Source organism: Gracilinanus agilis, chromosome 2 (assembly GCF_016433145.1).
Source record: "Gracilinanus agilis isolate LMUSP501 chromosome 2, AgileGrace, whole genome shotgun sequence".
In the NCBI taxonomy this organism is placed as follows: Eukaryota; Metazoa; Chordata; class Mammalia; order Didelphimorphia; family Didelphidae; genus Gracilinanus; species Gracilinanus agilis.
The window spans coordinates 610,189,691-610,203,407 of NC_058131.1; the positions used below are offsets into that span (position 1 = coordinate 610,189,691).

The 13,717-nt window shown below is 40.9% G+C and overlaps 1 protein-coding gene across 1 annotated transcript in view; it reads right to left on the reverse strand.

The window, feature by feature from the left end:
• SLC28A1 (solute carrier family 28 member 1) overlaps positions 1 to 13,717 on the reverse strand; it is a 96,690-nt gene that overhangs the window by 60,773 nt on the left and 22,200 nt on the right. Inside the window, exons 8-10 of the mRNA XM_044660161.1 lie at positions 10,987 to 11,067; positions 5,279 to 5,359; positions 1,828 to 1,953 (exon numbers count right to left, since the gene is read on the reverse strand). Of these exons, the coding sequence (XP_044516096.1) occupies positions 1,828 to 1,953; positions 5,279 to 5,359; positions 10,987 to 11,067 (288 nt within the window). The remainder of the gene's footprint in view (positions 1 to 1,827; positions 1,954 to 5,278; positions 5,360 to 10,986; positions 11,068 to 13,717) is intronic.

The following is a 13,717-nucleotide window of genomic DNA, read 5'->3' on the forward strand; positions in this document are numbered from 1 at the left end:
GAAGAAGAAGAAGAAGAAGAAGAAGAAGAAGAAGAAGTAGTTTTCAAGCTAAGGATGACTTTGGTAAGAACAGTGGAGTTTGTGGAGATTTCAAAAGTTCAAAGGCAAATTAGTTACCCCAAATATCACAGTTTCTTTGTGTAATGGTCTTCTTGGATCTCTTCCCCAAAAGCCCTCTTTCATAGCTGGGACTACTTAAAGACCAATCCTCTTCCTAACCAGAGAGAACATTAGGAACCCTCAGTTAATAACCATTGTCCTATTTGCCTTGATACTGGTCCTTCTCTCACTTTCTAAATCAGTTCCAAAAGCTGGGTTCTTATCATTTTCCCTGATATCAGACTTCCACCTTAGACTCCAATTGCAACAAATGAGTTCTAGTCTGGTCTCCTTGTCATAAGTCTGACTTTCTGTCCTGAACCCATTTCTTCAGCACTAGGCTTCCAACTTTTCACCAGGTCCTAGAGTCTTGCCTTAAATCCCAGAACTCCTATACTTATAGCTGAGAACCTGCTGCCTATTGTGAGGCCCTTTATATCACCTTGGTTTGACTCTGTCCCAACTCTAGTCCATCCTGCACACTGCTGCCAAAGCTATTTTTCTTAAGTGCAGATAAGACCATATAACTCTCCAATTCAATCAACCCCAGTTGTTGTTCAAATCATGTCCAACTTTTTGTGACTTCATCTGAGGTTTCTTGGGCAAGGATAGTGGAGTGATTTGCCATTTTCTCTCTAGCTCATTTTACAAATGAAGAAACTGAGGTAAGCAGGCCAAGTGATATAACTAGTAAGTAAGTGTCTGAAGTCAACTTCGAATTTAAGTGCCAGACACTGTACTAAGCACTTTTTACAATTTTTTTATCTGATCCCCTCATCAACTCTTCAAGACAGGCACTGTTATTATTCCCATTTAAGAATTGGAGAAACTTAGGCAAGAAGAGTGATTTGTCCAGGGTCACAAGGCTAAATGTCTATGGCTGGATTTAAACTCAAATCCTCCTGACTCTAGACCTATCCCTCTATCCACTGCACCAACAGCTATATTACTCTCCCTCCTGTACTCTAGGATCCAGGCAAATTTCTCTCTCTTTCTCACACACTACACTCCATCTTGTATCTTTATTCTTTTGTACTAGCATTTCTCCATCCCTTGAATGTACTCTTCTTATTTCTGTGGTCTAGGACCTATTGTCAGAACCTAGAAATTGCCCACCTACTATTCCTATTGATCTGTCTGATTTTTAAGTCAGTCTGACTCATAACTACTTGCAGCTTAGCTGAGTTTATAACATCCCAGAGCTGGCTTCCATTTGCTCTTGCAAACATGGTTCCTTTCCCTACTGGAAAGCTCAGCTATTCTCCAGCCTTGCTGGGCTGTTTGAACTTTTAGGAACAAAGAATCTGGCTTTGCCAAGTTAACATAGGTTCAGATTTTTTTAAATGAAAATAAAGGTTCGAGAAACCACTTAGTGATTGGGGATAGGAAATAAGACAGAGGCTAAGAACAATATGTAAAAGAAGGGGAAATTTTGGCTAGATAAAAATCAATTTAAGAGACTCAGACTATTTCAGCACAGCTTCTGGTGAGACACAAAAATTCAATTATGACAACTAGTCAGAGAGCTTAAGACATCAGCTGTTGCATATAAAAGTACAGAGTCACACGATGGGCCCCTTGAGAAGCCCCAGCTTGCTAGGACCTGCTCTAATTTGTTCTCTACTGATAAAATCTCTGAGAATCCAGGGTTACCTTTCCTCTGTGATTAGGCACCAGAACTGAACTCTATTGGAAAGGCATGGTCAGGACTGAGTGGGCCAAGCTTACCCCAAAAGAAATGTAGGCTCCCAACAAGCTGCCCGCGATGGTGGCATAACCTCCGGTCATAACAACGTGAATTTCAGAGAGTGTCATATCCTCGAGGTATGGCCGGATCAATAGAGGAGACTCTGTCTACAAACCAGGCAAAGACATTTTAGCCTCCAGGAATTGGAGTAGACCACACTGAAGGGCATCAACCAGGGCTCTTGTGGCAAAGTAGGGAATCCTTGCCCTGATGAGAAAGATGGGACCTGCCTATGTGGGTATTTGCCTAGGGCTTGAGAGAAACAGCCTTCCTGAGGGAGGAGAGAAAATCTAATGTGTGATAAGAGAATTGGTAGGATTCAGTGCTTTGGCCCCAGGTCCATGGTACCATAAAGCAAGACTTCTGAATCTTTCTCTGTACATCATAGACTCCTTTGACAATCTGGTTGAGCCAATGGATCCCTTTTCAGAATAATTTTTTAAATAATAAAAAGAAATACTCATTTTCATGTAAAGATCAGTGAAAACAAAAATAGAATGTTTTCACATTCCTATGTTCTCCTGAAATCTATCCACCAATCCTTTGGGGCTCTTTGGAACCCAAGACTAGAACTCCTGCCCATAAAAGCACTGCGTATCTGGAGAGTGGATTTGTAGAAGCTATCATAGCAAAAGGAGGGTGTCAGGAGACTGAGCTGCTATAGGGCTAAAAGGGGGGGGGAAGACAAAAAGTATTGATTTCTGTTTATGATGAAAGATCCCTTCTGTGGCTCTCCTGGAAAAGGAGGAGGAGAGGGAGTGTCACCATTCCATGGAAAAAGGGGCTATGAAACCAGCTTCGATACAAGAGCACCAAAACAAGATAGGAGAGCCAGTAATTATATAAGCTGTGCATTTCTGCAAAAGAATAGTGAGTGAATAGAGAAAATAAGAGACACCTCGGGGAAAAACCACTTTCCTTGTTTGGCCACTGTGGTATTTGGCAGAGTCCTCCTGGCTGTTTATCTCAGGCAGGGTAGTTCTAGAACCTTCATATAGTGTAACAGTGCAGAGCAAGCAAGACAACAGCTGTGAGATCAGATTCTGTGTAAAACAGCTTATCAGAATTGTGGTACACAGCCAGGCTTGCCTCTAGCTCCCATTTCTGAAGGAGAGTGTCAGGGGCCCCGTTGATTCAGACAAAGGACACACTGACTTGTTGGCTCATCTTCTCCTAAGGAAATCAACCCTCACCTCGTTTATCTGTCATGAGAGACTAGCTAATAAGGGCTCAGTCCTGAGAGCCTTTGCAGGGGTCCCATGTGGGGGATGTCTGTTGAACCTGCTTCTGGAAGTTTGAGATGAGGTGGAATGGAAGGGCTTGACTTGCCACTTCAGATTATACGAAGATAGCTATTCTCTCAGTTTTCTATCTATTTCCTTCCCAGGAAGAAAAGAAAAGTCCTTTCGGTTGGCTGCTGAGTCAACCAAACTCTCAGAACTGGGTGTGCATACAGAAGACACCAAAGGAGAAAACTCACTCTCTTTCCTTTGGGTTGACCTCAAGGTATAAATGTTGAGCTCTAGAGGACTGGCCTGTGAGAGGGAAGGGAGGGAGAATGGTGGCCGTGTCTTTTGACAAATTCTGTGAGCTGTAAAGAGCACTCTATTTCTGCAAAGCCATTTTTATGGAGGGGATGATAGGGTATTTGGTGTGCCAGGCATTTTATGATTATTTATTCTGAGGCAGCCTGACAGGGAATTAAGATGTGGAGCCTGCAGTCTGTTTCCAGCATCCCTCTCTCTGAGCTTTCATGGGATGGCACAGTCCTTTCACCAGAGCCGGCCCCAATTCCATCTCTGTCTTCTGGGTCTTCAGAGGATGGACTGGATAATCCCAGAATGGCCACCTGAGGGAGTCAGGAGCCTGGAGTACAGACAGGAGGATCTCATTGTTTCATCAGGAAATCACACCTCGTCCACCTCATTTTCTGCCAAACACTACAGCCTACAAAGGGCATTATATTTCTAGAGACCCATTTTTATGGAATAGGGATGATAGAGTACAGTACTTGGGAGTGCCAAGTACTTTGGGACTATTTATTACTGAGGTAACTAGATTTTCTTTGGCAGTCACTTGGGTGATGTCTGACTTTGCTGCCAATGTCTTCTCAGTTGCCTCTGCCTCTAGCAGTTCTGTCCATGGCAGCAATAAGCCACTTAGAAGCCTGAGCTTTCCTAAGCCAGACATTACCCAATGGGCTAAGAAAATAAAGCCCCCAAATAACGAATGGAGATTTTACTCAGGTTCCCTACTTGAATTCCTCCAATAAGGAGAGGCAGAATGGCCTCTAGCCAGCACCTAACCATGACAAAACCTAGAGCAAAACTCATCTCAAAAACACAGAGGGCCTGAGGATACCTGAAAGACTCTAGATTAGAGGCCTTAACCTTTTTCATGCATGGCATAGTATGGCATGGGAGCCTGGTAAAACCCAGGAACACCTCATAATAATTTTGAAATGTCTTAAATAAAATACATAGAATTGCAAAGGAAACCAATATAGTGAAATAGTTGTCAAAATATGTAAAAACAAGGTCAAAAATAAATTCATGGACCCCAACCCCTACTAAGTAGAGAGTATTCTCAAAGCCTCTCACTTGCTTTAGAAAATAAAGTCTAGATGTCTTATTGGACCCATCTGTGAATCCTGGTCAGTCTCTCCAAAGCAAATCTCATGGAAAGAATACGGAAGGCCCCAATTCCAATTTCGTACATACTATATAGGATAGAATATGACTTTACAATTTTTCATCTGTAGCAAGAAGTTGGTTTGGGACACAGTCCCCTCCCCTCCCCACCATATGTGGAGCTGAGCTGAGCTCCCCTGACCACTTCCAGGGACACCTATGTCCTGGGTAGGACGCTTGTCCTACAGAGGAGTACATGTGCCCTGGAGCCTTCCAGTGGAGTGACTCCCTTCAAAATGTGCACATTCAGTCAAAGGATACTGCTGATCCTGTGGGTCCCACCCCCAGCTCCAGTCCTGGGTTGTGTCAAAAATGTCCAGTAGAAGAGATATTTGCTATCTCTATTCGTGCCTCTTGGCCTGTTCATTGGTTTTTTTCCCCACCCACAAAATGAAGAAATTGAACTAGATGGTTTCTCCAGTCCCTTCCATTTGTAACATTTTGAGTGTATAAGCTAACAGGAGCCTGAGTCTTGAGATGGCCTAGGGGAAAGAAAAGAGCCATTAGACAATAAGAATTCTACAACTGACAATACTAGGAGCTCTCTTCTACCAAGAGGACACGGACAATGAGGTAACCATGTGAAAACAAACACCAAGAAGTATAAGCTTTCTGGAAGAAAGGTCTGAAGGATTCTTAGAATAAAGAGCTTTAAGGAACAAGAACCTAGTGAGTTTCTGAGAAAGAGTCTGAGAACAAGAGCTGCTTGTCAGGAGAGAGAAATAAACTAGACAGCACTTACTTGGCTCACAAAGATGTTTCCTGCTACGCTTAGGGTCTCTGTGGCTGTGGTTCCCATGGTGACCTGCATCAACCAGGAGATCTAGAAGGAACCAAGGTAATACATTAAATCTTGGCATAAAAAACAACTCATTCTAACTTGTTTTCTTATAAGAGTCTCAGGAATAAAACCTTCACAACCCTCTTTCTCTCAAAACAACAACAATGAAATATGATCTCTTTCTTTCTTCATTCCTTTCTTCCTCTCTCTTCCTTCTTTCCTTTCTTCCTTCCTCTTTCTCTCCAGATCCACTCCCTCTCTCTGTTACTATGTGTGTTTCTCTTTCTTTTTCTTCCTTCCTTTCTTTTTTCTTTTTTTTCCCCTGTGTTAGATTGCTCTATCTCACCCAGGCTAGAAGGGTAAGGGCTACTCAACAACCCAATCCCATCAATAATTGACCCAGGAGTTTTGCCTTGTTCTATTTCAGACCTGGGTACCCCTTCTTAGTCAGTCTGGTGGCCCATAACATCCAAGGCTCATAATATTAGTACTCTGTTTAATGTGGACTCCCAATCAGCTTCACCTACTAAACCTCAGAACTCCACTGGCTTCACCCACCCCATTAGCAAGGATTTTAAGTTCGTACCAACATATCTGACAACATAGTCACTTTCCATGGTATCATTCACTACCTATATAACCTTAGATAAGTCACTTTTGCCTCCAAAGGCCCATGTCTTCATCTAGAAAATTAGAAGGTTGAACCAGATCATCCCCATCTCCAGTATTTTATGACAACCACATTCTATGGACCCCTGACTTTGCCATATTGGTGATAAGTAGCCTAAAGTCTCCCAGCTAGATGGAATGGCTTTTTCAACCCAGGGACAATTCAGAGATGATTCAAACAGGACAGTTTGGTGCAGTGGAAAGAGCAATGAATTTGAAACCAAAGGACTTAGGATGAATCCCAGAACCTCAGACCTTACCTGGTCTAATCCCAAAATCTGAAAAAGAATCCCATCTGTAACATACCTAACTAATGGTTGTCTGACCTTCTCTTTGTGGCAGATGAAAGCCCTTTGTCTGAATCCCTGCTTTGCTGCTTATTATCTGAAAATCTCAAGCAAGTCATTGATCCTTTCTTGGCTTCAATCTCTTCAACTATAAAAGACAAGTGGGTTGGACTGGATATTCTCTGCAGACTTCTACAGCTCTGAATGTTCTGGACTCTGAATTGTTCCTCAGTGAAGTACAATGGAAAGAGCCCTAGACAAGTGACCCAAAGATCTGAATTCTAGGACTGATTCTGCCACTAACTCATTGTGTGGTCTTAGGGTAAATCATTTAACATCTCTGAGCCTCAGTTTCCTTACTTGCATAATGACGAAGTTGTGCTTGATTCAATTAAATGCACATGCATAAAGTATCCATTGAGTACAGTATGCTGTAGAGGGAAATGTTGGATTTGGAGACAGGAGAAATTTGGGTACAAATCCGAAATTTCACATTAATTGTGTGACTATAGGTAGACAAGCCAATTTCTCAAACTCTGTTTCTTCATCAGCAAAATGGGACTGGCAATAATTGGAGTAGTTATCTTACACGGTCATTGGGAGGATGAAATGGGATCATGCGCTTACAATGTTTTGCAAATCTTAAAGCTTTATCCAGATAATAACCAGCAGCAGTGGCAACAGCATCTCTAAGATGACTTCTAGCTTCAAAATTCTACAATTCATGGTTCTGTTATTCCCTTGCCAGGCCTAGCAAATACTCCAAGGAATCTGCTGAGACCTGGCCATGCTGAGGCAGCTATTCCGGGATCACTAATCATTAATGTTCCTTTTTCTTGGCCCAAAAAAGGTTCTTCTTTCTCTCCCCTAATAAAAACCTCCTCTCTGCAGACTTTGATGCAAAGAGGTCTCCTATACCGAAGATATTTTTTCCCAGTGGAGGGAAGGTATTAGGAAAGGAGTCTGGGGTACCATCAGTGGTCTTCAGAAGAGCACCAAAAGTCACATTTCTGTGGTACTTTACACAAACAATCTTCAATAGGCATTTTAAAAATTTCATTTCTAATGGCACTGTCCTGGGTGCTAGAGGTAGAAACACAAAACTGAAATAGCCCTGCCCCCAAAGAACTCACATTCTGTCAGAAGAGACAGCATATGTGCATCTAAGCATATACAAAATTGGGGCATTTAGGTGGCACAGTGGATAGAACACTGGGTTTTGGAATCAGGAAGGCTCAGCTTTCTAAGTCCAAATCTGGCCTCAAACACTTAATAGCTGTGCAACTCTGGATAAGTCACTTAACCCTCTTTGCCTCAGTTTCCTCATCTGTAAAATAATTTGGAGAAGGAAATGACAAACCACTTCAGTATCTGCCAAGAAAACCCCCAAAAATGGGATCATGAAGAGTTGAGCCCAACTAAAAACAACTAAATGACAATAAATATACCAAATCTATGTATAAATAAAGAAGTTTGGGGAGGTGCTAGCAACTAGGAGGATCAGGAAAGGCTTCAGGTATAAGTTGGTGATTGAGCTGAGTTTTGAAAGAAGAGAGAAATTCTAAGAGGTCAGGATGAGGAGAGAGTGCTTTCCAGAAATGGGGAATGGCCAGTGCACAAACATGGAGACAGGAGATGGATTTTCGTGGATGAGAAAGAGGAAGAAGGTCAATTTTTCTAGACCATAGTGTACTTGAAGGAGTTATATAAATAAGGCTGGAAAAGTAGTTTGGGACTAAATTTGAGGGGTTTCAAATACCAAACACAGAAATTCTTATCCTAGAGGCAAAATGTAGCCTTAGAAGGTTATTGAGTAGGGGAGGGAAATGGTCAGGTCTCTACTTTAAGAAAATCATTTTGGCAACTATTCTATTCTATTGCTACAAAGTACATATGCTTGCATTTTTCTCCCCTTGTGGCTTGGCCACAGCCCTAGGAGGTAGGCAGTGTGAGTAAAATCACTCTCATTTTATAGATGAGGGAAACTGTGACTTAGAAGGACTCAGTGGCTTTGCCCAAATTCACACAGCTCATAAATAAATGGCAAATCCAGGTCTTCTGTCCAAGAGTAGCCCTCAATCCAGAAATGTAGCCAAAACTAGTAGGAGAGAAGGGACATTGGGTAGAGTATAGGACAGAAATCAAAGTCTTGTGGCAATTCTCCTAGATAAAACCAATAAACACAAGATGGTAAGCCTATGTTTGGAATTTTGTTTGTATCTTCCTATGAAGGGTAAGGATACACTTCTTGGGAGAATGGGTTTCACTGATGAAGGTTGTCCCTATGATGATTTGGTTGGTTCCCACTGTTGTGGGACAGGCTATTTATCCAAACCTTTGCACTGATTTAGGAAATTGTCATTCAGTCGTTTTCAGTCATCCCTGACTCTTTATGACTCCATTTGAGGTTTTCTTGGCAAAGATAATAGAACGGTTTTCCATTTCCTTCTCCAGCTCATTTTACAGATGAGGAAACTGAGGGAAACAGGATTAAGTGACTTCCCCAGAGTCACATAGCTAGTAAGAATCTGAGCCCAGATTTGAAATCAGGAAGATGAGTCTTCCTGATACCAGACTTGGTGCTCTATCCACTGCCACCTGAGCCTTTTTAGTTTCTCTCTTTCCTTTTCATATTCCTTTCAGAGATATCCTGATAGTGCAGCAGAATTAAAAAGAAACCTAGCAGGGAGGGGACAAGTCCCCCCAAACAGATTTTCTCCTCCCTCAGAAACTTTTCATAGAGACATTGGGGCAAACCACATGAGAGCTACATGTGCTCATCCATAAGACTGAGAAGCTTCTACTTCAGAGGCAATAGTGTAACTTGTTGACCATAGGGCAGCCATAGAGAAGGCAGCCCTCTGGCCAAGTAAAAGTTCCTGAGAATTGCCTTTCTAATTACCTTGAGTTTAAGAATCCTAAAGTTCAACTAAAGAAGGGAGGATTTCTGGGTGGTGCCAGCCTCAGTGTCTGCCTTATAGAGTAGTTCCTAGTTTGAAAAATTAGAATCTGGCCTTTTATTTGAGATAAAAGGAATTTCTTGAGAAGTTCAATTTTTGCTAAGATAAGATAATTTATGCATTCCAAACCACCCCAATTCCATGAGGAAAAACAAGGGGCTAAAGCTACAATATGGAGGAGGAAGGGATCTAGATTATTTTTTCCTCTACTATAAGCTAGGAATAATGGAGAAGGGGAGTTTTCTGTTTATCAGCCTTAATTATGTTGTTCTCATGAAGGAAGTCCAAACTACAGGGTGATAATATGAGTCAGTAAAGCAGTGTGGTATAGTGGCTATAGTACAAGATCTGAAGGGAGACCTGAATTATAACACTGTCTGAGACATTAGCTATGAGACATTGAACATCATTTCACTTCTCTGAGGCTCACTGTCCCTGTCTATAAAAAGAGGGAATTTGACCTTATTATGATCCCTTCTAGTTCTAAATCTATGATCTTGTTATTTTAGGACCTTGTTGGAAAAGTATGAATCACCAAAGCAGAAGGGAAATTGTTTCTTTTTTTAGATATAATCATATGGTTTTTATTACTTTTGTTATCAATGTTATCCATTATACTGATGGTTTTACCTATATTAAATCATCCCTACATTTCTGGTATAAATCCTGTTGGGTCACCTTTGTGGCACATTGTTGTAGTCTCCTAGCTAGTATTTTGTTTAGGATTTTTGCAAACATATTAACAAGATTATCTATAATTTTCTTTCTCTGTTTCTTTTTTTTTAACCCTTAACTTCTGTTCATTGGGTCCTAGGTGGATCTTTCTCTGTTTCTGATCTTTCTGGTTTAAGTATCAGCACCATATTTGCCTCATAAAAGGAGTTTGGTGAAACTCCTTCATTACCTGTTGTTTCAAACAATTTATTTACACACACAAAGTCCAAAAGGAAAAAATGGTGTGGACACAGATTCTGGAAGAGTTCAAAAAGGACTTCAAAAACCAATTAAGAGAGGCAGAGAGAAAGTGGGGAAGAGAAATCAAATGATTTATTTAATATTGGAAACAGCTGATCCTTAAATGTTTGGTAGAATTCACTTATAAATCCATGTGGCCCTGCTGCATTTTTCCTAGGAAGTTCATTTATGGGTTGTTCAATTTCTTTTTCTAATTATGTTGTTTCGATTACTATGAATAATTTGTGAATTTTCTCCATTTTTAATGAGCTCAGACAAGTCCTTTGCATTTTCTGCATTTGCTATAGGGTGGAATAAATTCTGTCCTCCATTCAGTATATTATCTTGAATGCTTCTACCAGGCTAAGAGGACTCACTTTATCAATATTTGTAGAGATTAGACACAACTTATATTCAGATATTTTCCCAGAGTACACTCTGGGTATCATAATGGACCAGAAGGATAATAATATTTTAGAGTTAAGATTGGATCTAGCCCATGTGATTCCAGAGTTTGGAGCATTGGACCATGGGCTATATGAAAGTATTTGAATAATGTTCTGCTGAGTTCAAAAGGCTGGGAGCTAACCAACCAATGCTGATAATGAATAATTCAGCAAAAACAAAATCCAAGTGGCCTTGCCTGATACATCTGCTCTCCTCAACATCTATGCTTATAGCCCTTGACCTCATGAGGTTCCAACAGCTTTCCCCTGGATATTTCAAGCAGCCTACCAATAACACCAGAGATCCTCTTGAGAACTAAACAGACTCTGATCCCTGAAAAGGAGGAACTCACCTTCAGGATCAGCCACTGCATAAGACCCAGATAGTAAAGAATAGACATCACACAGCTAAAGAAGATGATGATTGGTAATACCTGTAAGCAAAGAATGAGAGTGAGTATCCAGGGGATAGTAGCCACTACACAGCTCTGGAACCCTGGGCAACTCCAGGAGGCAATTCCAGAATTGACATCTCAGAGGATCACACATTAAAAATACTTAGGGAGGGGGCTCTTATTTATGATACATGGGTTGACACAACTTAGAAACAAAAAAAAGTTTCTGAACTACATGACCATTTATTCCATTTTTATCATTGACACCCAGCATACTCCCATTCACCTAAATTTAAAACTTCAAAGACATCTTTGATTCCACCTCTTTCTCCTTCTTTAACTAATCAGTCACCAAGCCCTATAAATTCTAATTGTCTCAGTCCTTGGTCTTTGGCTCTTTTGTCTCTACTGTCTTGATCCTAACAAACTCATCTACTTCCACAGCCTCAACTCTCTCCTAAGTGGATGACTCCAAGACAGACTTCTCCATTGTTGATCTCTCTCTCCCATGATCCAGTCCCAAAATCACTCTACAAGACATTTGGATGTCTATCTTTGATCTTCCCTCTAGTTTACTCCTTATATCTAATTAGCCAACCACTGTGAAATCCTCCTTCAAAATTATCTCTCATGTCTGTCCCCTCCTAGCTATGCTAACAAAGCCCTGGCACTTGGTACACCACATCTGAACTAGTCTCCTAACTAATATGTGTCCCCTAATCCATTTAATACATCACTATAAGAATACTTCCATACTTGACACTTCAAGAATCTGTCATTTCATCAGTGTGAGTGCGATGCTGTCGTTGCCAAAAAAATTGATCATTGTCATTCAACTTGGTGATGAACCTTTCCAAATTCATCTAGATTAGACCTAGAAGGCATATAGTGTATTATCAAGTCCATGTGTAAGGTTTTAGAGAGGACATGCCAGAGATTTTACTCTGCTGGCATACCCTTCAAAAACCCAAGGTTGCCTCTACACAACAAAGAGGCATTGGAGTAAGACTTTGTGAGGATCTTCCAGATTAATCTTCCTAATACCTATTTAGTTAGGTCACTCCCTAGTTCAAAAACATACAATAGATAACCCCCTCATATCCCACCCCAACTCAGGATAAAGCTGAAATACTTGAAATACTGTCCAATATTTGGACAGGCCTTCAAGGCCCTCTACAATCTGACATCATCTTATTTATCCAACTTTTTCTCTAATTCTCAATTCAAATACTCTGTGAGAACAAAGTTCATTATCTCCCTGATAATCCCACTCCCAGCCTTTGTTCATGCTGTTTCCTCTACCTGGAATACCCTCCTTTCTATTCTCTGCCCATCCTAATTCAATCTATCCTTTATGGCCCAGTCTGAGTCCCATGTAAAGGATAATTTAACTCTTCCAGTGAAAGATAATTTAATTAAGAAGTTTAGAATTCATTGTTTAGTGTCTCTTTATAGCTACATACCCTCTGCATGTAATCCCATTAGAGAATCAATATTTTAGTCATAAATGGTAAGCAATGATCCAAGTTATTAGTTGATTGAATAGTTTTGTATGAGAATCAGTTATTAATAATCACATTGTGAATAAAATAATAAGGAAAACTCCCGACAGTATCTTGTGAAATACCTTTGCCAAGGGGAGTTTTGCACATGCCTTCAGCATCCTGGAATATATCCAGAAGTTTCTAAGGCTATAAAGTTAGTAATATCTCATTTTAGCCTTGAAGAAATCAGAATGTCTTTACATAATAATATATGGGCAGGTGGCTTGCAGAAGAGATAGTGCCCCTGGGAGGGTACCCTGCCCCAGGAGGATGCCTTGCCTCCAAGAGGGTGCTCTTCCTCCAGAGGAAAACCTCCAGGAGAAAGACCCCGCTTGGCAGAATCCCTCTAAACTGAATTTGTAGGATCTAGCTCTTTCGCATAAAGTATAAATACCAGCTAGCTGATGAGCTCAGGGTTCCCAGACAATACTGAGGTGTCTGTGGACCGCTGATTCATGTGGATTACACATTCACATTAAAGTCAGTTCTGCTCAAAAGATTGTTTTCCAGTATTTATCTTTTACATTTCTAAGAAACTTTCCATGATTTCTCTGATCTATATTCATTCTATTAAGTCCCAGGCACTTCTTTCTGTGAAGTTCTATGACACCTCCTTCCTTAAGCATTTACTAAGCACCTACTATGTGTCAAGTACAGTGCTGAGCACTTTATAAATATGATGTCAGTTTGATCTCACAAAAACCCTAGAAGGTGATATTATTATCCCCACTTTACGGTCGAGGAAACTGAGGCAGGCAGAGGTTAAGCAATTTCTCCAAGGTCATACCTCTAGTTAAGTGCCTGAGGCCAAATCGGTTCTGCCTGACTCTAACTGTACCACCTAGTTGTTTCTGAATGTATCGACAATTTAACTTTCCATTTGCAGGGATTGGTGAAGAGAGAGATGGGGAATGCGATGAGTGAGACTGAAAGATAGATAGGGTTGGGCCACATGGTAAAGGGATTTGAAGGCCAGTCTGAAGAATCTAGACCTTTACCTGGGGGCAATCGATAGCAGTTTTTTTTTTTTTTCTGGAGGAAGGGATCTAATCTGGGAAAATTAATGGTTTAGGAAGAAGTGAGAATTGATTAGATAGGAGAGCTGAGACAGAGGGAAGAGGCAAAGGTGCTGAGAGGCTGGAATG